Raw genomic sequence first — 23,390 nt, 5'->3', positions numbered from 1 at the left:
CCGTTCTGCGCCATGACTCGGTGGACTGTTGTTACTACCTAAATTAGTACAAACTGTCCACGGTTTTAATTTTTTCTAGGTGACCGTCCAAATAAGTGTCCTAATGTTATTTTTTAAATAAAATATAAAATATATAAAATAGTTTTTATTTTCATAAAATATATAACAGATTATAAATGTATATGTTTAATCAAATAAACTACTTACTTGAAACAATAAAAATTTAAAAAAAAAAAAGTAGGTAGGTATAAAGAAATATACCTATAATTAATAATTAATAAAAGTGGTTGAAAATTCCGACATAAAAATGATACATTTTGTAAAAGACATTTGAATTCTGATTCATTTGTTATTTCATAACTTATATTTTTTAGCCTTTGTTCATAATTTTTTTTTTTTTTTTTTGTTAAAACTGTACCAGTTTAAATATTTAACAATTTAATAATTACTTGTGAATTTGATTTAAGTAGTTCAGACGTTCAGTTGATCAAAAATAAACATCTATAATTTATAATTATATTTATGAAAATATTTGAAAATCTTAGATAATAGGCATAAATTGATTTCATATTAAATAATAATATTATATTATTAAATAGTAAACTTTAAAAAGGGGGGAGGAAATGTCCACATCAAAAATATATCAGGGAGAAAATGTCCTACAACGCTGAAAACAGTCAGGGGGGAAAATGTCCACGATTCGTCTCCGTCTTACACGTGTACAACATAGCAAATTTTACGCTCAGCAGATCACGTTTAGCTCCGTTAATTTTAAAATTGGAGTGAATTGACCTTTTATAAAATTTAAAGGTAAGAATATTATCTAGGGCATTTAAACGGCTTTTTGTTATATTTCAATTTTAAAGTGAATTATGAGTATTTTAAAATTGTAAATTGTTTATACATCTTTTAATACTTATAACTCAATTTAAAACTAAAATATAGCAAAAACCCGATGATAGATAATATTCTTACCTTTAAATTTTATAAGAGGTCAAATCACTCTAATTTTAAAATTAACGGGGCTAAACGTGATCTGCTGAGCGTAAAATTTGATATGTCGTACACGTGTAAGACGGAGACAACATAGCGGGTGCAACGTCCTCTTAAACAGTTTCACGTGCCGTATGTTATTTATTATTACATACTATTATATAATATTATAATGACAATTTCTAAGTAAAATGTACTAAATCACATATATTGTAGTGACCCTTCTGGCTTCTGTCATCTTGCTCCGGCACGTGGCATACTCCTTTTTATTTTGATATTCTCAATGAGAAAATGGCAATTTGAACGTTTTGAACAACTGGACGTCCATAACTATAGACGAATACCTTCAATAATCAGTAGATAGTGTACCTATATATAAATGTATCATGCATTTTTTACTATTAAGTATTATTGATATAAATAGTAAATATACAATTGGTCGTTAATCATCGTCCATCGTTTGTCATTAGGTTACCTTATTCATGAGTTCAGTTTTTTACCTATTAGCTTTTATATTTTTGTATGGACGTATGGTTTTCTTAGGAAACGGGTTGTTATTGACGAAAATCAAAATAGAAGCAATATTATACATACCTAATACATATCTTACTCATTGTTATTGCCTTGGAAATACTCTAATTTATTTTATATTCTTAATTTAATTACAAAAAAAAGGGAATAAGTGGATGTCGCTCTGCTGTACAGTAGGTTACAAGTGGGTCACTGTAATGGATGGTGTTAAATTTGAATTCAATGATATAATATCATTGTATAAGAAAAACGATTCTGAGCGAAAACGGTCAGTCAGCCTATGATATTACCAAGTATATTTGATGATATTATTGTGAATAAAGTAATTTATATATATAACCTATTTACGTGGAGCCTTGTTTAAAATTTTCAATCCTTATCCATAAAAGTTAAACATTTTATACATTTTTAACTACAAAATAATTAATAAGTTACAAATTTTATAAATGTTGTCAAAATTTGAACTTTAAATGCTTATAAAAAAAAATTGTGCCTATGTATTTTTAATATTTTTTAACTGCTATTAGAACGATATATTAGGAGCCTTATATTAAATTTTCATGCTTTTTCACCCAACAAAAATTTTTTTATTGATATTTATAGAAAAAAAAAACTAAAAAAATTGAAAACTCACAATGTCCGTAAAGCGCTCAAAAAGAGTTAAAATTTGATGGTGTATAGAAAATGCTAATATAAACATTCAGTGAAATTTTCAAGTATCTACAGTCATTCGTTTTTAATTACAATAGAATAAGAAAATTGTTACATGAGAAATCGAGTGAATATCAAATATTGTAAAAATATAAATTTCAGACGCTCATAAAAATTTAATTTAAGTTTCTTGTAGACATTTTTTTTTTGATAAAGGTAGACAAACTTATGAGTAATCTTATATTACATTTTAAAATCTTAGTTTTTTTAATTTTGAATTACCAACATAAAATAAATATTTTTGACCATGATGGATTACGGAATATACCTATATGTATATAATATGAGTACAATATTTAAATATTTTGATTATACGTCCGTATGACCCCGATACTGATACACTCATAATATAACGCGAATAATAATTTCAACATTAGAATTAGTTATTATGTTTATAATATTATGATATTATGTTTTCTCTTTACTCTATAAATATCCGTAGGTAATTAATATTATTTTGAAACAAACCAAATTTCACATTTATCCATGGATTACAACATTTTTTCCAGTGTTCTAAAGAATAATTAGAATCATTTTTATCTGAATTTAAAAAACAAGACTGATAGCCGATAGGTAATATTTATTTTTTTCACAGGCATTTACGATAACTATACTTACTGAATACATCGTATATATCTGTATTATGTCGTATATGGTTTTAAGTAGATGTTTGATGTCTAATATAAAAATACAAATAGGATTTTATTAGTTTATAAATACAAATTTAGATTTATAACAAGACCTTAAAGATTATAAAATTATATAAAAATAAAGTAAGCATTGCCTGCTTTGTAAATGGCGACAGACTTCAATGATAAGAAGAATCTAGTTGATCTAGTTGTTGTAAATATCTATGGTTTTTGTAGAGCACTATAGATGTTCCAAAATAGTTCTGATGTCCCTTTATAGGTAATACCTTAGTTTTTGTATAGAAATAGGAAACTACGAAAATTACTAGTGATAACTTGTGGTACATTAAAAGAAATGATTTGCGATAAACTTGAGCTGTCAGTGAGGCTATTTAGAAGTTTGTATCCAAAAAATACATATATATTTAGGTGCGTTACCCCAGCACCCGTACTTCCGAAATCATAAATTGTAATCAAGCAGTATTATGTACTTTATTTTATACAATTATGTACAGCCAAAATTAAATTTTGTACAACTCTAATGATACTAGGTACAAGGTACATGATACGTGGGCCTAGTGTTTTGTATTCTTTGTCATATTGTTTGCTGATTTTTATATTTTCACTATTGTTTAAATTAATATGCTTCAAGTTCTACAAGATACAAGTTAATAAATCAATTTTTTAAGAATATTGGTAAATATAACAATTGTGGTATGAAGATAATTTAGTTTTTTAGTTTTTATCAGTTATTCACATAAAACTGAATAAATTTTTAATTTTCAAGTTGAATAATAGTGTACCTATTATTTTTGACATAGGTATCTGCATAATATAGGACTTCTTAAATTGTTATTATTAATAATAAAATAATTAATTATATACAATTTCATTCAGTAAAGAAGTTATAAATTATAATAATTATAATTTGTAAAATAAATTGTTGAAAAAAAACTATAAAAACTATTGTTTAAATTTCTTAAATTTTTGTTGAACTTTTTAATGATTCTATGACAAAAAAAAACAATAAAAAGCCATATTTTTGATTAATGATAAAAAATATTACGTTTACCTAATAGGTATATTATAAATATATGGGTTTGAAACGATACCTACCTACATGGTTAAGATTTTATGTGAAGATAAATATTATTTGCTCACTTTTCTCTTTGGAGTTTTTGTAACTATAAATAGGTATGTAACTATAATATTTGTTTAATGTTTTATGATCAAATTTACAAAAAAAAAAAAGTTTTAAGTAAATCAAGTTCTTTAAATATCTAAAATAAACAAATTACAAAATATTACAAATTATACCTAATAAAAAATATTATTATCATAGGTACAACTTTTACTTAATTTTATAATTTTATTTTTTACAAGTCGTATATTTCATAATTTTCTGTATGTTTATTTAATCAAGATCATACATCTATTGCTTGTGTACTTACATAAAATCATTTTAATTAATTTATACTATAGTGCCTACCTATTATAAGTGTATCATTTAAAGATCCTACTCATTTAAAATTATTGCAGAATACTAGAATGTATTAAAGCTGTAAGCAGGCGCGGGCTGGCTGAGATGCTGGAATTCTGGGATGCCACAGCATCCCTTGCCCTAAAATATATTTGCCTAATATTATTTATTATATATTTAAAGACTCTAGACACCTAATAAATAGCAGATTGTTACCAACTTACGATTACCAGTAATCTATAATATTGTACAACTTTGATTGAATGTTGGTTGTAACTTGGTGCTTATTTACGTTTTTAACGTATATTCAATATTTTTTTAAAACAAAATAAAATATATTAATATTTTATAAATAATCTACATGTATTAAATTCGACCCAACAATTTTTGTTATTTGCTTTTTGAATTGTGTAGCATCCCGTGACCTATTTTACCAGTCCGCGCCTGGCTGTAGGTATGTTGAATCATACTTAATTGTATATATTATATATATACCTATACCATTACAATAATAGGTACTTACTATGGCCATTCAAAATAATTTGATCTTTCAAATTGAAAATGTTATCAATATTTTTATTTAAATTTTTTTGTTTTCTTCCTTTATTATCTTTGGCCATGACTTATTTGAGTAACACAAAAGGTTTAATTATATTTTAGTATAGAACAAAATAAGTTCATGTAAATTATACTTATACATGACATAAATGTAACTTACTTCTTTACAATGATTACAATTTGGAAAAACAGAAATACATTAAGTGGTGTAGAACAAAATGAAACTATGAATCAAAATATTAGATTTAGATACATATAAGCATATAGGCATAGAGCACATCACGAATAGACGTATTGGTCGACTATGTTGAATACTTGAATGTAGGCATGTAGCTTCGTGCCCACGTATCATGTACCTTGTACCTAGTATCATTGTTCATAAATTGTAATCAAGCAGTAATAAGTACTTTATTTTGTACAATAATGTACAGCCAAAATTAAATTTTGTACAACTCTAACCTCTATCTCTAACTCTACCTAATAAATAATAATTATTAATTGTTAATTATTAGTACTACGATACGATATTGGTACTTACGATACGGAGGACGAGGACGCCACACTGTACGTGTATGATATACGTATAGGTACCTATTTATGTCTCAGTTTGTTCAAACGCACAACATAATATCAAATTTGCGTTCAGAAGTTCCAATTTATTTTAGAAAAACTGACATAATTACATAAACATGAGTTAGGTAATAATAAACCTCTAATTTTGATAAGTCAATTCACTCTAATATTATAACAAACGATATAAATTTATAACAATAATAATCGCAATAATAAATTCAAAATTGTATACTATGTTGTAGTATTGTAAATCCTTTTGTAAAGACAAAGACGACACATTCGGGTGTGGCATCCTCTTGAATATAATATTATAATAAATAATTGCGAACGCCGAATGGGATTTTTTTATGATAACAACATTTTATTTTATTTTTGTCCTAAATTCACTCTAAAATGAAACAAAACAGAATTAAATTAATTATTCAAAACGTCAATTTGCTATGTAATTAATTATGCGTTAGTAAGACGGAGACAACGCATGCGGGTGTGGGCATATGACGTCCTTCTTAATATAGTATTTAGTATATTAGTATTATTTACTATTTGATGTACTCAATTATAGGCTCAATGGTAGTACGTAATACGTATACACTTATAGTTACTATAGTTATATGCCTAGTTATAGGCTAATTATTGGAATAACATGGCCCGTATTATAGGTATAATTAGAAAATAATTTTGTTCAATTTCGTTATCAAGTACTGCGCTATCTGTAGAATTTTAACTTAAAAAAATATCAACAGGTAAATCCAATGCTGAAAATTCAATGTCAAGAAATAAATTACTGTTCGACATTGTATTTGTATATACCTAATCTATCTATCTTGATTTCGTTTGTAATTTTCTATATATATTGTACTCGTGAATCGGTAAACCCGTGTCAGACACCGTACGTCTCATGTAAAAATAGTATTACGCAGTGTCCTACAGTTCAACGTAGATATTATGGGGAATACAAGTATCCGAGTACCCGAACGATTTATATAAATATAATATTATTATATTCTGAATTTCTTACCTAGCTGTTCGAATTGCGTTTGATGCGATGAAATACAAGCTGTTTTTCGTCGTGTTTGCGTACAATTTAACCCGTATATTTAGACATTTTAGGTACCTATTAATATAATATATCTACTTATTTTAAAAACATAATTTTAAATTTATTGGAAAACGGAATGTGTATTTATATTCTCATGGTACTCATTTCATTATTTATTATGAAAATAATATAATGTATAGTAGGTACCATTGATTATAAATACTAGTATTTACAAGTATTTATAATCAATGCGAGTACCTACATATTAGTCTATTATAGAGTAGTATTTAAAGCCGGGTTAGGTTTTAGACTTCTGTAAGCCAAACTCTGGTAATAACTTTAATAAATACCTAATAATATAATATATTATGTACATGATATTATGTATATCATTTTTATGATCGGTAGTTTCTCAAAACAATTGTTGTTAATTTGATATTGAAATATACATTATATTTTGTAAACCTAAATCATTATCTGATACCTATATAGTACACGCAATTTAATTTTCAAAACCAGATAGTATTCTAAAATGTTTGACAAAAGTACAAAGTATTTTAGTATTCTACCAATTACCTATGTTTATAACATTTTCGGAGATCTCTAGTCATGAAAAATATACTTGGTTGAAGTCTTCTCAAATCTCAATAATGATTGCAGTTTCAAGTTTTAAACTAAATTTTTAAATCCAATTAAATAAACAGGACGATACATTTTTTGCTTATTAAATAATATTTAATATTATCTTTGTAGGTTCTTGGTAGTACTATTGTGTATTACTATAGCTACTTATTAATTTTAATAAATTATAAAAACAATCAAGTCGGGTATCCATATAGCCCGTAGGTAATATAATATGGAGTTGTGCAGTTATAATAATATTTCAATTGGTTAAACATTACTCATTAGTGAATACTGAACGACTTAAATAAATAATTATTCATAGTAAAACATACATTACAGTATAACCAATTAAATATAATTTTTTGGTTATGAACGATTCCGTTATTGTATTAAAAACATTCATTGTATTCATTTTGATAGATATTCAATCACAAATATAATTTTTTAGATACGATAAACGGCGTCTTTGTATAAATATTAGGTAAATAGTTCGAAGCCGATTTACCAATTGACCACCAGAAGAAGATAACTAAGAAGTACCTTATACTTTATGAATAATGTAAAATTCCTAATTAATTTTTCTGTAATTACCGTAAAGTAATCATTTTAAAACTATGAGGACCCCTGGGATGAAGCCCACTCAGCCACCTCCACCCCAAATCCCAGCACTGCGTGAGGCGACACGACGTACGTGAATTCACGAACGCAAATTGAAGTACTCCTGAATCCCGTCAACCAGTACTTCACGATATTTTTCTATGATAAGAAGAAATTAGAAGTTAATATAGGTAATAATAAATATTGAAATATTTTATTGATTATAATATTTATTTTATTATTTATATAATTCTTTTTTTTTACAGTGAGAAATAATAATAATAATAATAATAATATAGTCGTAGGCACGATGCCACCGAATTAATTAATTTAATCCCGTGGTCAAATTAAATGTATTAATTATTCCGATCGTCTTTCGTAAGGTTGAAATAAATTCGATTATCGCGCGACCCAGTAGCTGCAGGCTGATATATTATATTATTATTATATCCGTGTCGCGCGCTTATCAGTTATCACGCATTTACTCGCTGCGGCAGTAGTGGTGGTGGTGGAGGTAATAGTCGACCGCCTCCGTAAAGCGCTATCTCCATGAAAACATCGTCGTAATAATACAGCACTATCCCGCGGCCGCCGGCGCCTGTAGAACACACAGTCGTGTTTTCCAAGATAACTTCAATTTCGCTGTGACGCTGTCTCGCAGTCTCGCAGGAGAGTTTAAGCTGGATGCGTCGTGTTTGCTCGTCATTCTTCTCGCGTATCCGCATTACCTACAATCATATTATTGTCATTATTTCTGATACAGTTAGCCTACTGCATTTTCTGGCTCTTTGTCCGATCCGTACGATTTCTTTCTTTCGAATCGATTTATTATTTTTTTTTTTTCTCAATCGCCCGTAACGCGCTCGACAAACTCAACCGCAGTTGTTTCGTGTGTCAAGACTTGAGAGCAGATACACCATACCGTCGCTCGGGCTGACGTGCCTCAACTCCGGCGAGTAACCGTAGCTGCACCGTCGGCTTCGGCGGTGGTGGCCGCAGGAAATCTCGCCGCCACACATCATTTCGCCATGCCTCCCAGATCCCGGAAGAAGCCATCCAAGCTGGCCGAGCCAGCCAAGCCGACCACGAAGTCCGTGTCGGACTTGAACACCATGGAGATTATATGCGCCATGATAGGCATGACGGAACCCGAAAAGCCGCCTCAAGTTCGGGGTCGATTTTTTAAAGGTAAACAACCAGAAACACAGACGCGCGCAATGGCTGTGTCGCGATTTTACGCGTCACTCGTCACGGGATGTTGTCTCGTCCCGCCTATGTTAATGACGCTCGGCGGGTCGTGTACGTTCCGCCCGAAATGATCAATTATTGCTTTCGAACGGTCCCCACGGTCCTCTGCCGCATCATGTACCGACAGACTCCGCTCGTATGTTATGACAATCGTGTCCGAGGTGTTCCGCTTCTGGCCCGCGCTTGGGCCAGTGGTACATTTTTTTTCTCGTGCGGGTACTCGATTATTAGACGCATACAGCAGCAAGGCCGTGTGTTTTCGTAGTCCGGGCGCCGCCGTTCGATCCTTCCCATTGCAGCAATCAATGAAACCTTACTACCTGGGTACCTAGTATTTTTTTTCGACTTCGAACGCATAGGCTGCTATGTTTTCTGTGTTTCACTTTTGAAAGTCCACATTGATGACTTGTTGCGTATTTTTTTAAAAATTTTATGGCATAGTTCGTCGAACAATTAAGATATATCTACAGGACGTACACTTCTTAATTCTATTAAAAATGTCAAGGATTGCACATAAGAAAATGCTAAAATTGGATTCCCTAGATAAGTTTTAATTGTATTGTAATTTATAACAACCCTATCACTTTAAAAAGCTTAAAGGTTTGGTACAATTATTTGTCAGTCAAAAATAAAAAAATGCTTATTTCTGTTGGTTATCTACCTTTTATATACTGTACATTTTTATATAAGATGGGTACCTATCATTAAATTTTGTTGTAAAAAGTTAGAAATAGGTTATTTGTGTGTTAACATTAATTTAACACACATATAATACTTCAGTTTTACGTATTTACAAACAATTATTATTTTAGCACTGAATGTGTACTATGCTTCTGTACAGAATACTTTTAAGTTCGGTTCTTTTCTAAGTGCCTATAATATATATACCTACTTACTTTTTATGTGGTTTTTGTTTGCAGATTAAATTTGCATACTTAAAAATTATGGTTGAATATTCTTTTTTCCTGACTAAGCAAATTCTAATTATTTGATGTTAGAAATAAGCGGAAATAAGTGAAAAAACAACAAAATAAATTTTTGATCTACTTGCCTTTACTTATAATATTATGTTCATATCAAATATTATAATTATGATGGGTATTAGCTAATTAAATACATATATTATGATAATGGGATAGGTATCTATTAGTTATTATAGAAGTGGTAAGCATTGTGAATGTTTCAAAACAAATTAATCATTTAATTTTTTTGATTAAATTACTATCTTTAGGAAGATTAACAGAACTTTTTGTTAGTATTAAACTATAAAATGATTCTGTAAAGGGAATAAATTCAATTTTAATTGCTCAATTTTGATCATATTTATGTTATCATATAGGAAGGTATATCACAAAATTATATATAGTTGTGTACATATATTATTACAATTAATTAGGTTCAAATATTTATATTATATAGATATTTTATCCTGTTTTTATTTTTAATACCTACCATACATTTTATATCATGTAATAACTAATAAAGGTAGAAATTATATTCACCTATAACTCTTACTTAAAGGTAGCAAAACTTAAACATTGAATAAATGTATATATAATTGTATGTACTAATGTACTAACTGCTAATATCAGTAATAAATACTTACATACTTAAACAATACATTTAGATTTTATAATTTAATAAATTATTTTTTTGATAGATATAAGATCAATTGTAATTTATACTTAGTAATTTTTTTGTTGATTGGTTTTATATAATGTTTAGCAAATACATTAATCATTATGGCAACTGTTAAATATTATTATTTGTATCTGTTTTTTAGGTGAAAAAGTCTATTGCAAATGGGATGGTATTTATTATCGGGGCAACATTTTGAAGCGTTTAACGGGATCAAATTATTACTCTATTCATTACTGGAAATTTACCAAACGGTTAGTACATTTATATATTTTAAATTTAAAAGAAATGTATGATTATTTTATCCATCAATATTTTTTAGTTGGGATATGCCAGTGAAACGGAAAGCGCTACTTAGATTTGATACTTGGGGTAATGAAAAATATGTTAAAAAATACAATGCTTTTTCTAGGTAAATATTGAGTTATACAAACTAAAATCTTCTATTAATTTATTAATATACATACCTATATGTTTTTATTTTTGTAGAAAAGTAAAAAAAGCAAAACAGAAACTAAAGGACGAAATAAAAGTAAGTAATTATAAAGTAAATGTAAAGTAGTTGGTTATATAGTTGTTTCTCTCTCACATGTTATTTATCTCGTTATTTATTTATGTGAACTGTTCAAGGTTTTGAGTAATAACTTAATTATTTTACCTAAACACTTAAAAAGTCTAGAACTATGTTTTATAGTAACATATTTAAATTTATATTGCATTTTCCCAGTTATGAAATTGTGTAAAACTAAATTTCACTGTGTATTAAGGATACCAATTTTATTTATTTGTCCAGAGTGTAGGTACTTAAAATAATAAATACAAATAAAATAACAACAAATAGTTTTTTAAATAGGTTGGATATTTAAGTATTAATTTTGTAAAGATAATGATAAAAATGTCTCCAATATTGGACATATATTGAGGAATGTACTACTTGTCATTTGTAATCCACTTATCATCCATAGCTTTTAATTTACATTTTACCCAAATGGTTGTTTGGTCCAACTTTTAAAGCAAATATTTATCAAACTTTTTGTGTATCACTATAACATATTTACGTATGATAAGTGAGTTACCATATTACATTTTTCATTTTTTTTCATCTTGATTTTAGAGATGGCCAATAAAACACAATTTGGTTTAAAGATCGTCTATAACATTTTAATATGTAACTTATAATATTGTAGAAGTTTATATCATTGAGTATATATTGTATAGAGAAACAATGTACAGTAAAAACGTCTTACGCTCCCGGGAGGCGGCTAATAGATGGCACATGGAAAAATTTTATGCGGAAGCAAAAACAGTATAGTAATTCTACCTTTTATTTATGATTGTACACATTCGCCAGTGTCAAATTAATCATTATAATAATTACCTTTATCCTACTATGTACAATATAGCAGGAAAATGAATTATTATTATGTTAAACAATAAAATACAATTAATAATATAATATTAATTAATTTCACATATTAATAAATAAAATAATATTGTTAGTGACTGGTAGCGCACTCTGTTGTCAGCGTCAATGAACTAATATTAAGAGTAGCATAAAATATCAAACATTGTTTCTCTATACAATATATACTGAATATTTATATGTATAGATAATCTATCTATCTATAATATTAATCTAATTATATAAAAATATATAGCTGTCCGTTATTCTCGCTAAAACTCAAAAACGGCATTTGCATAATTTTTTTTTTTGTTCTGTTCATAACTCCCAACGCAAGGTTTGTATGAAATAATATTTAATGAAAATCCATCTGAAAAATAGGGAATCTGGATGGAAAAAATAAAACATTTGTGCCATCTATCCACCAAAAAAAAAAAATAAACTAAATAATAATATATTTTTGTTTATTGTAAGGTTGCTATTGGTTATGATTGAATATAGTTTTAGATCTGTACCTATATTATATTTGGTCAAAACCATGGACTAAGATATAATGTACTGGAAACGAGCAGCTTATCAGTGACCACGAATGTATGTACAAGAGGAAATTGGGGGATCGCAATGGGGACCCAGAGTTTACAACGCCAACTGTATAAAACACGGACTAAGATGAAGTTAAATAAAACAATCGGTAGCGCTGAAAATCTTGGGTCCCCAGTATGAGAAAACTTTTGGTCCCCCGACCCCATATTTACAAGCGTGTCTTACGGGCAACACCGGAGGGGGGGATGACCATTATATAATATGATTGTACGTGTCCTAACTAACTCACTCACTGATTAACGTAGATCCTAAATAATGATAGTTTGAGGCTAGCAATTTGCACGGTACCTTCATACTACCATGTAAGTGAGCACTAAGATAGCTTCTTCCAAAATTCACATTTTAAAGTACAAGTATTTTGAGATTCAAGATGATCGATAACATTTTTGAGTTTTGAACATCATACACCGAATATAAAGTAAACAAATTGAACAAAGTTTAAATCAAATAGATTTGGCACTTTAATGGGCATTAAAGTGAACGTGATCAGCTAGTTTAATATATTAGCATTATGTAGCACTATACACCACCGTGTCCAGTCCATACTATCTTAGTTCATGGTTAATATTTACATCAATATTTATAAATAATTTAATCTTTCTGTTTAGTGTATATGTTTAATTAATATAATACAACATTTATATAAAATTGTTTATTTATTATTAGTTATAAGTTATATCTTAACCAAGTTGTTTATTATCTTTTTTTTTCAGATTAATAGTGAGATAGAGAAACCTTTACGACCAAGTGTACAAATTGATATTTTACAGTTTAATCCTACGACATGTAGGGTGATGGTTCGTGAAGATGGAAATATATATAATCTACCAAGAGATTCAATTATATTACCTGAAATTGAAGTTGAATCTCCTCCAGTTAACAATGAACCTCCAGTTAACAATGAACCTCCAGTTAATATTGAACCTCCAGTTAACAATGAACCTCCAATTAACAATGAACCTCCAGTTAACAATGAACCTCCAGTTAACAATGAACCTCCAGTTAACAATGAACCTCCAGTTAACAATGAACCTCCAGTTAATAATGAACCTTCAGTTAACAATGAACCTCCAGTTAACAACGAACCTCCAGTTAACAACGAACCTCCAGTTAACAATGAACAAGAAGATGAAAATGTATGTAGTTATCCTTATATCTACAAATGTTAATAATAATACCTACTATTTATGATGTTTGGCATATTTCTATTGATTTTTTATAATTTACGATTTTTTTCAGGTTCAACCATCAATATCATCTGCAGTTAGTGGTAATGGTTTAAATCCTGAATTATCATCTTTAAGCCCAATACTTGTGGAGGAACAAGAGTCAAAGACGGGTAAAAATAATAATTATACCTAATAACTAATAAGTATTTAAATAAGATATGCTTTGTACATTGGGGACGATAACAGTTTTAATACTAGTTTATTTCAAACTGGTAGCTGATCTGATATTTTTAGTTTGTTGGATCCGTGAACCTATGTTAAAAACCATTAGGTATTTGGTTTATAAATTGATACAAATCATATACCTGTTAATGTAGTCATGGTATTATACATAAAGACTATAATAAGGAGACCAAACTCCGCTTCTGATAACGTCCTGAAATGAGTCTCACGATTAAATGGCCACATGCTGGCTGCGTACGTTAGAGTTGCTATTTTAACCCGTGTAGTATTTTTATGTTTTTTTGGAAAATATATGCATCATTTTGAACTATGAGTGTCCATGACCCTCTTTAGATTTTATAGCTTGTACGATTACGCATTTATACATGTGCATGTGTGTATATTTTATAAATATTGATTCATTAACCTAATGAATTAGTTTGGTCTATGAATAGAATAGACCAGGAATGAAGCAAACTATATAAAACTGAGGTTGTAAGTGTTATATTATTTTCATTGATAACGGCATAGACAAATAAAAATACAGTAGAACTTCCATATAATGGTCACCGAAGGGACTGTAAATAATGACCGCTATTTAGAGGTGCCCGTCCTACAGAGGTAGGATAACACTAGAATAACACTTGATGGAATCAAAAAAATTTACCGTCCTATAGAGGTGACCGTTAACGGAAGTTTCACTGTGTATATAATAATACATATGCCAATTATTTTTTCATTCATGAAAAAACCGCACATTTTCTGTATCTATCGCACACTTGTTGGCTTCAACGTGTTACATGTTAAACGTCTATAATATCGTAGGCTTCGGTAATACTTATGTATTCTCAGTTTAGTTTCATAAGAATAACAATTATTATTTTTGTATGTTTAACTTCTTTATTAAATTGTATAATCATAGATCAAAAATATTATACCATCTTGTGTTTTTCTTAAGTTTAAGGCGCCTGGTGCCGATGCCATTTTGTCCTAAAAATACACTCTGCGGGAATAACAATAACGCCTTGTAGAACCAATCAAATTTCATAATTTTTTTTTTAATTGCTAGAGGAGAATATTCTACAGCTCGCATCGATCTCAATATTTCAATATCATATTATCTCTTTTAATATTTTATTCTCAAACTTTATAATATGTCTAAAAAATACAAGATAAAAAGCATTTTTTTACAATTTTTTTAATATAACTACTTGAAATAAAATACAAAATCAGAGATTGATGTGGGCTGTCTTCTTCTTTCAGATAAAAAAATAGTCATCAAAATACGACAATTCTACAAAGCTTGAGACTTATTCCCGTAAAGTTTTTTTTTTCGATATAATACACCTTATCAACCCCCCCCCCCCCCCCCTAAATAGGTATCGGGTAGTAGATAAGTGGAAAAGTCTTATAATTAAGGGGGCAACTAAAATATAAAATTTAATTTTCCAATTTTATTGAATTGTGGAAAACTTGAAAAACTGGCACCACATCTCTCTTCACTTAATTTTTAACCATCTCGACAAAATTGAAATATAGTTTACAATTTAAAATCATACATTCATCTAATGAAACATTTTTTTTTTTTTTTATCTAATATGAACAATTTTTTTTAAAATTAAAATAACTATAAACAATATATTTTAATTAACAAATTCAGTATGAACAAAATTTAACAAATACATCTATAATTAATCACCAAAAATTTTTTTAATTTTTGTCTTTTAGACCTTCTTACTTCCTTGATTTTCTCTCCCTCAACATTTTCTTCACTCACATCCCTTTCTTTTAATTTTGTGTTGTACAAACTGTGTAATTTAATTTTCCTACATTCTGGGTCTTACAAAAAAATGACTTTACCTATTTTATTTGTTATTTTTCCAGTAACCCATTTTAAAATTTGTATTTCTTTTACCTCCGTATTATTCTTTTGCAATATCTTAACTTAGTTCAACCTTAGTTTTCACATCTAGATTATCATTATTGTCTATTCCTTTTTTAAACTGTTTTAGAACTAAATCAAATTTATTATTTAATTTCCTATTCATGCAATTCTGCTGGACTTGCCTGTGGTACAATGAATAGTATTTCTATAGTTTAATAAAAATTTGCAAGATGCTTGTATAATATTTTTTTTATTTTATCTTTAAAAATGCCTACCATATTTTTAGATGTTCATTATTTTGTGGATGATAGGGTGGTGTTAAGATATGTTTAATATAATTATTTTCTATAAATATTTTGAATTCCTTAGAAGTCCACTGAGGTCTATTATCTGTCACAAATGTTTTACATATTACACCATACCTAGCAAAATACTCCCTCATAACATTTACAGTACTTAAATAAGTAGTTGGAGTCATTGGTATTACTTCTGGCCATTTAGAATTATACAATAAACGTTTATAGACATTTATAGACATTTATAAACATTTATAAACAATTTAAGATAATACTATAATATATGCCAAATATGTCCAGCCTGTGGTTAGGTTCTGTATGTTTAGTCTGTTCAAAATGAGATCAGACCTCGGCGGCGACCAGTTTTGTTCGCGACGGTCAGGTGCCTGCCCCCGCCATAGATCGTCGGTGGCGGCGCTCTAGGCCGAGCCGCAGAACAAAGCCACGCCCATGACACAATTCGGCCGCCGAGATCCGATCTCATTTTGAACAGAGTATAGATTTGTATGTAAACCGTCCAGAATATTAATCAGAATCCCTTGGCCATAGTCTATCTTTATTTACATGTTTGGAATTCTCGCATTTGCCAGAATGCACTCCGAACAGTAGGGTGTTATTTTATATGTACAAAATAGTACAATGTCATAACTTATAATGTATTGGTTTTTATTATTATAATTTTAATTTTATAATTATATTTAATTTTTTTTTAAATTATGAAACATTTTTTAATTACCTAATTTTCCTCGATTAATGATTCGAATTGATGTATTCTACTAATATACAACTTTAAGAATGAGAGAAAAAAATACTTTTAAATTTTACAAATAGTAATATAACTTACTGATATTATATTAGAAATTAGAATTTGGTAAATTGTTATTATTATAGTTGTGAGTTGTGGAAATTCTCACACATAGATATTTAGTTGATGTCTTTAATTAGAAGTAATTTATTCTTTGAAATACGTTAATTTGATTGGAGATCGTTTACTGTATTTTACTTTCTCTGTTTTATTATGTTCATGACTATATATTTAATTGATTTCGTAAATATACACAGTTTTTAAATAAAATATTTGTTATCCTTATTTTTCAGGCTCATCACAAATCTTTGATACTTTTTCTACCAGAGAAAAAGTTGCCATAGATATCTTGGGTTATTTCCAAACCAAGAACAAACATCAAAACAGTTTCATTCAAAATTATGAAGGTACAAATTAGGGTTACCCTTGTGTTATACAACTGATATTTTATTATCAAAATCTATTTAATGGCTTTAATCTTAATATACTATACAAAATACTAAAAATTTTATATATTGTATAGTATATTATAAAATGTTGTATTCAGTTTAAGGCTATATACATTTTGACTTATTATATTTTATACATTTAAATAAAAAATCAGATTCGGTAGTGCTCTGATTAGCCATTATGTAAGAATGCTTGTTAAAAATATGATTTTTATGTGTAAAAATTCTCAGAAAATATTTTGGTTCAAAATATAATAAGCGATAAAACAATTTAAATTTTTTAATAGGTAAAGATAATGGGTGTTAACTGTTAAAAATAAATGATAATCGGCCTATAATATTTGTATAAATTAGTTTTTCGTAGGACAAGCTCAAAGAGACAGTATTCACAGCAGCCTTACCAAATTCTTACTATTCATATTATAGAAGAAATTAATTTACGTTGTAACGTTTTTATTTTTTTGGTAACCTTAAGACAATCTAAATTATTAATTTGTACGTAATGTATTAATTTTGTTTTTTTATTTGCTTATTAAAAAATAATGATTGAGTTATTGATATAAAAAAAATAAATATACTTTAACATAGATATAGTAATCTCTTCTATCTAATGTGAAAATCTGGTTAATTTACTGTACTTAAGTTTTCCCCTTGCAGAATAATTTTTCTTTATAATTTCATTATTACACAAAAACCATAGTTGGTACTGACATGAGACTATTTTTAAAATATTTAAAATTATATTTAATTATATTATAGAATATAATGTTATGTTCTATGAATATATTTAAGATTGAATGTTTTAGTTTTTCACAAAATGCCATTAAAATTGCCTGTATTAAACCGCTTAAATAATCCTCTTAATTTCATGTTAGATTTAAAATACCTAACCTAATAATATACAAATAAGTAATTTATAATCCTTCAAACAATACAATACAATTCAATACAATTACCATCCATAAAATATTAGTATACATATAATACATACATATTCTACTTAATCCAATAGTTTAAAATATTTAATAAGTATGACAAGTCATACTTATTATATAATTGAATAGGTATAGTGGTATTTAATCTACTCACATTAATCGTATTATCTTGGTTAATTTGCTCCTATCTCAAATACCCACCACATAGGTAACTGGTTAAATTTATACTCTATTCAGAATAAGATATGTACTCAGCGGTCAACTTGTGCACAGGTGCATCAACAGGCATATAGATAGTGCTTAGTGGAAAGGTGGGGATGTGGCATGCTTAGCTGCTGCGGATGAAAACTGGTAACTGCACAGTATAGTTCTTAATTCTTATCTCAAATAGAATTAGTTGGTAATCATTCCTTCTATCCATTTCACTATTATTAAATAATTTCTACTCATAATGTTGCTACAATATAAATATTTCTCTTAACTCTGCACCTTTAGTCATTGTTTTTTCTCCGTAATTTGTTTTGTAATTAGCTTGAAAATTGGACTTTGAAAATAATTTTAATAATGATTGCTCCAAATTTTACTTAATTCAATCCTTTGGAACATTGTCAGCTATTATTATGTGACAAAATTAATGAACAAATATCAGAATCAATATTCCTTTATCTAATCAAGACCAAAAATTGATGGACAACCTTTCTGATTACTTATATATTTAAATATTTATTCTTTGTAGTCTTTTTTATGAATACAACTTCTATTTTTATATAACCCATTGAAGTAATTAGTAATCTCATATGACATCTTAATTTGATATCATTCACCTTAAAATCTTCCTACTTTAATCTTATGTTCATGAAATCATTCAATATCAATGCAGAAATAAACAAACTTGTATCAGTTTTAAAAAACTTATCATTTTTCTATCTAAATTAATTTAGTCAATTTAATAATAAATTGTTTAACAAAGTAAAAATCAATCACTTCCAAGCTAAAAAAATATTCTACACAATGTTGAACACATTAATTCAACACATTAATTGAAATTTTTTTTTGCTGTATTTTTAATACATTTATATTTTCTAGATAATTTTTTGCTTTATACACATTTTTAGTCCCACTTTATTACAACAATTGCATTCATATTATTTATACTTACAATTTGGCTTTGCTATCACAGTTACTCCATCACAAAAACCACTCATTGGCTTCATGTTTCAAATTAGTTCATTTCGTTTTAGTAGACATACGCTGATTATTTGTTTTCCTCAACTTAATACATTATTTATTATAGGCTGTGACTGAGTTTTATTGATTGACATATTAATTAAATTATCATTAACTTTTTAGTTAATGGTTTATTTTCTGATGATTTTAATGTTAAATATTGTTATCTTTAACAACATAGACCACTTGATACTGCAGCAAATCACTCTAAGTTCTTGAAAATTTCCAATGTTTTGAAATATTTGATGTTATTTAGGAACAAACATGATTTCATGGTTAATTATGATAAAACCAAAGTAAAAAGAAAATTACTGTTAATAGTGCTTGCAAAATTTAATGTAAAGGTTTTATGGACAAAGTGCTTTATTTACAATTTATATAATTAGTAAAATTATTTTAATTTACATATTTGTATATTAATATAAGTTAAGATATTGTGAATTTTTATATTTCTTGCATTGTGTTCTAAATTGTATTACTATTGTACCTAATAGTTACATTTTCGGCATTTTACTAAAAACTAAAAGTAAATAAATACATTTTTTATTTTAATCATTGAAATATAATATACATTTTTAAAATAGTCACTATATTTTTTTTATTTTATATATAAAATAAAAATATACCTTTAGTCCTAGCATTGATACAAACTATAGATTACTCACTGGCCTATTTTTGGGTGGGCATACTGCAGTCACTATAAAGCGTTTCCGTAGACAAGTAGGACCTGGTCTAATACTGGAGCCACTGTAAAAAGCGCTAGTAGTCTTCTTTTGTGTTATTAGTATTGTAGTCAATTCTTATTGCCATCTAGCGAGTAGATAAAAATGGATTTGTTTGCAACTCACTTATTTCTAATTGAAGTGATGCATCTTGCTTTTCAATTTCTACTAACATAGGATTATTGTACAAATGTATTATCTATAAACAACTTAATTTATAAATACAGATAAACGTTAAAATTGTATGAAGTAATTTGAAAATGTAGCAAAGACTAGCAAATATGTACGCGGGTCAGATGTGGTCCATCCCTGGTTTATATAATCATTGGTCCTAGTGATATACTTTAGTAAGATGAACTTGTTTTCATAAGCTAACATATAATTCTATATTGTGATGGTCCTTACAATTGTATTTAATATATAATTCCTTTAGAAATCATAGATAGGCTATGGCTGGGGAGATAATTGTTGGAATGTACTGTACACAGAGTTTGGAAGAGGAAACTAATAATTCCGTTAAATTAAAAAAATTCTACAATATTCCATTGACATTATGAAAGAACCTTGGCGACGACGAGTTTTTGTTAGGAGGCCCGTCATTTAACATCAGTCCTTGACACTGAGTCAACCCGTATGTCTGCGATGTAGTAAAGCCAGGCATCTGCACACAAGTTGGCTGCCGTGGTACCTTCTAAATGTGAAAAGGTGTATACATAATACATAAATACACCTAGATTATAAGTCATTGATCTGTTTGTACTTTGGCTTTAGCTATATGATTACAGTTTTTAATATTTCCCTTAGAAAATAATTTATTTTTAACATATTTTTTATGGAAAATTGTCTACTTAAAGGAGCACAAAACACAAAAAATAATTTTTTTTAATTTGAAAACATTTTCAATTGTAAGATAAATGGTATAACATTTCTAACTGCATTATTCAATAAGTTATGAGGAATATGAAAAAAAGACAAATTTAATTATTGTGCTGTAATGGCCTATATTATACATGTAAATGTTCATTGCTTCACACAATAATTGAATTACTTTTTAAATTACATTTTTTTTCTTCAAATTTTTGTTGTACATATTGTGAAGTATTTTTTTTCACTTCAGACGTAGGTAGAACCAGAATTTGTCTTAAGTTATTTTCATAACGTATGCATCTGTAACTGCAACAGTCACTTATCGCGACATAACATAGCGCAACAAGCCATTATCTGTTTTAGTATTTTTAATAATTAAAAAAAAAACTAAACATTATACTGCAATTCCGATACTTCTATCCTTAAAATTAAAATTTTTAGGCTAGTAAATCATTGTGTAAATTGAGCAACTTAAACATGTGTAAGCTAGTCAATAATATCAAGCCGGCCCTATGACCTGGCTATTCTATATACCCTAATATCTCCTTAAATAATATTTTTTTTTATATTGAACTTTAACCAATTTGTTTTTAATAGTTCTGATTACAATAATTTAATATTTAATAATAATTTGAAAAAAAAATTTTTAGTCTGTTTTATTTTAATATGGTAATATTAGCTTTCTGACATGATGTTTTTACAATAGGTAGTGGGCTATTTTTAATTTAGAAAGTGAAATGACTAGCGCATTTAATGCGAGCTAATCAATCTTATTATAGTTGTTATACCTACTAATATTGATATGTTATATTTTATAACATACTATAATATAGTCTAGTTGCAATAACTGATTAAAATAACTTAAAACTTATGTGATTAAAATATTTGGTCAGTCAAAATAATATTCATTTAAGTGATTTTTTTAAACTTTTTAAAAATACTAATACATTGGAGGTACCTACCTTTTATGTCTTATTGTAATTATTTATAATATAACTATGCTCTACAATACATATTAATAATTATTATTTTGAAAACTCTTTAAATTTGAGTGATTGATTAAAAGTTATGAGAAATGTGGCCAGGAAGTTTTATGATGCCTTTTTGGGATTATGTCCTAACATAATTAAGAATCCGTAAATAGTTTTTCAATGTTAATAGTTTATACATTTTTCGATAGCTCAATATATAACTTATTGATATTAAAGGCCTGCTTTTATTTTTTTAAATTTAATAAAATACAATGTTTCTGAAATAAACCATTAGCTTTTAAAAAATATTTATTACGCTAACAATAACTATATAAATTACTGGATATTGAATATTGAATTAATATTTGTATAAATAAATAAATAAATGAAGAAGTAAACAAATTTAATTTTAAATAATGTTAAATTGTTAATATTAAATATTTTTTAAATGATGCATTTTAAATACGGGTAACCCAACTTTACAACCTGTGTTCAAACCCGTTTTGACGCCCTGATAATTATTATAATTGTATTTAATACTAGGTATTACAAAGATGTTCATATTGATGTTTTATTAAAAATATTTAATTAATTTAGTTTTTAAATTTTTAAAGAAATAATTGCGGGCCACATATTTTACACCACTGATATAGGCTTTATAGTTATACTCATATTATGCAGAATAACTGTGCACGGCACAGTAGGGTGGTGCATTCAGTAGCGCTACAGTGATACCCATTCTCAGGAACGAAATTATTTTAAAATTATAATAGTTATTGTAGTTTACAATTTGCGAAAAAAAATCTAAAGTTTATACTTCATTCAGTTTATGATTGAACCAATAGGCTGATCAAAACACAGTTTTCCGCGCATCTCCACAACAATCCGGACATTGGTGAGAGCGTTAGCACAGGCACCCGACGACCAACAACAGCCATATAGCTACCCATAGCAATTGCATGGGGGGTTAAGCAGTGTTTGGGGGATTAGTCTGCATGCGTGAAAGCGGTTCAATCTTAATTTAAACAGAGTATAGTTGTCACGGTGTCGTACAACATAGTTCTGTTCTATGACTGTCAATCAACAGTGAACAGTATTTTAATTTTTAAATCAAATCAGTTGTGGAAATGATAATTGACAACAATAATGTTCATACAATGTTATTGTGCCTCATAAATATCTCATATTCCCATATTTCTAGTGTGCATGTGCTTTG

The 23,390-nt window shown here is 27.9% G+C and overlaps 1 protein-coding gene across 12 annotated transcripts in view; it reads left to right on the top strand.

Annotated features, from left to right (window-relative positions):
* Positions 1-8,326: 8,326 nt before the first annotated feature.
* LOC132948020 (MATH and LRR domain-containing protein PFE0570w-like) overlaps positions 8,327-23,390 on the top strand; it is a 67,067-nt gene continuing 52,003 nt past the window's right edge. For 8 of the 12 annotated variants that reach the window (XM_061018253.1, XM_061018254.1, XM_061018255.1 and 5 more), the window contains exons 1-7: positions 8,328-8,923; positions 10,767-10,875; positions 10,944-11,033; positions 11,111-11,153; positions 13,340-13,762; positions 13,866-13,965; positions 17,297-17,410. In XM_061018253.1, the coding sequence (XP_060874236.1) occupies positions 8,764-8,923; positions 10,767-10,875; positions 10,944-11,033; positions 11,111-11,153; positions 13,340-13,762; positions 13,866-13,965; positions 17,297-17,410 (1,039 nt within the window). In that variant the 5' untranslated portion in view covers positions 8,328-8,763. Of the gene's footprint in view, positions 8,924-10,766; positions 10,876-10,943; positions 11,034-11,110; positions 11,154-13,339; positions 13,763-13,865; positions 13,966-17,296; positions 17,411-23,390 lie in introns of all 12 variants that reach the window. The other 4 variants (XM_061018262.1, XM_061018259.1, XM_061018256.1 and 1 more) reach the window with 1 other exon arrangement.

The sequence above is a fragment of the Metopolophium dirhodum genome, chromosome 7 (assembly GCF_019925205.1).
Source record: "Metopolophium dirhodum isolate CAU chromosome 7, ASM1992520v1, whole genome shotgun sequence".
Lineage (NCBI taxonomy): Eukaryota > Metazoa > Arthropoda > Insecta > Hemiptera > Aphididae > Metopolophium > Metopolophium dirhodum.
Note: the sequence above shows the minus strand (reverse complement) of the source record. Positions and strands in the feature narration are given on the sequence as shown.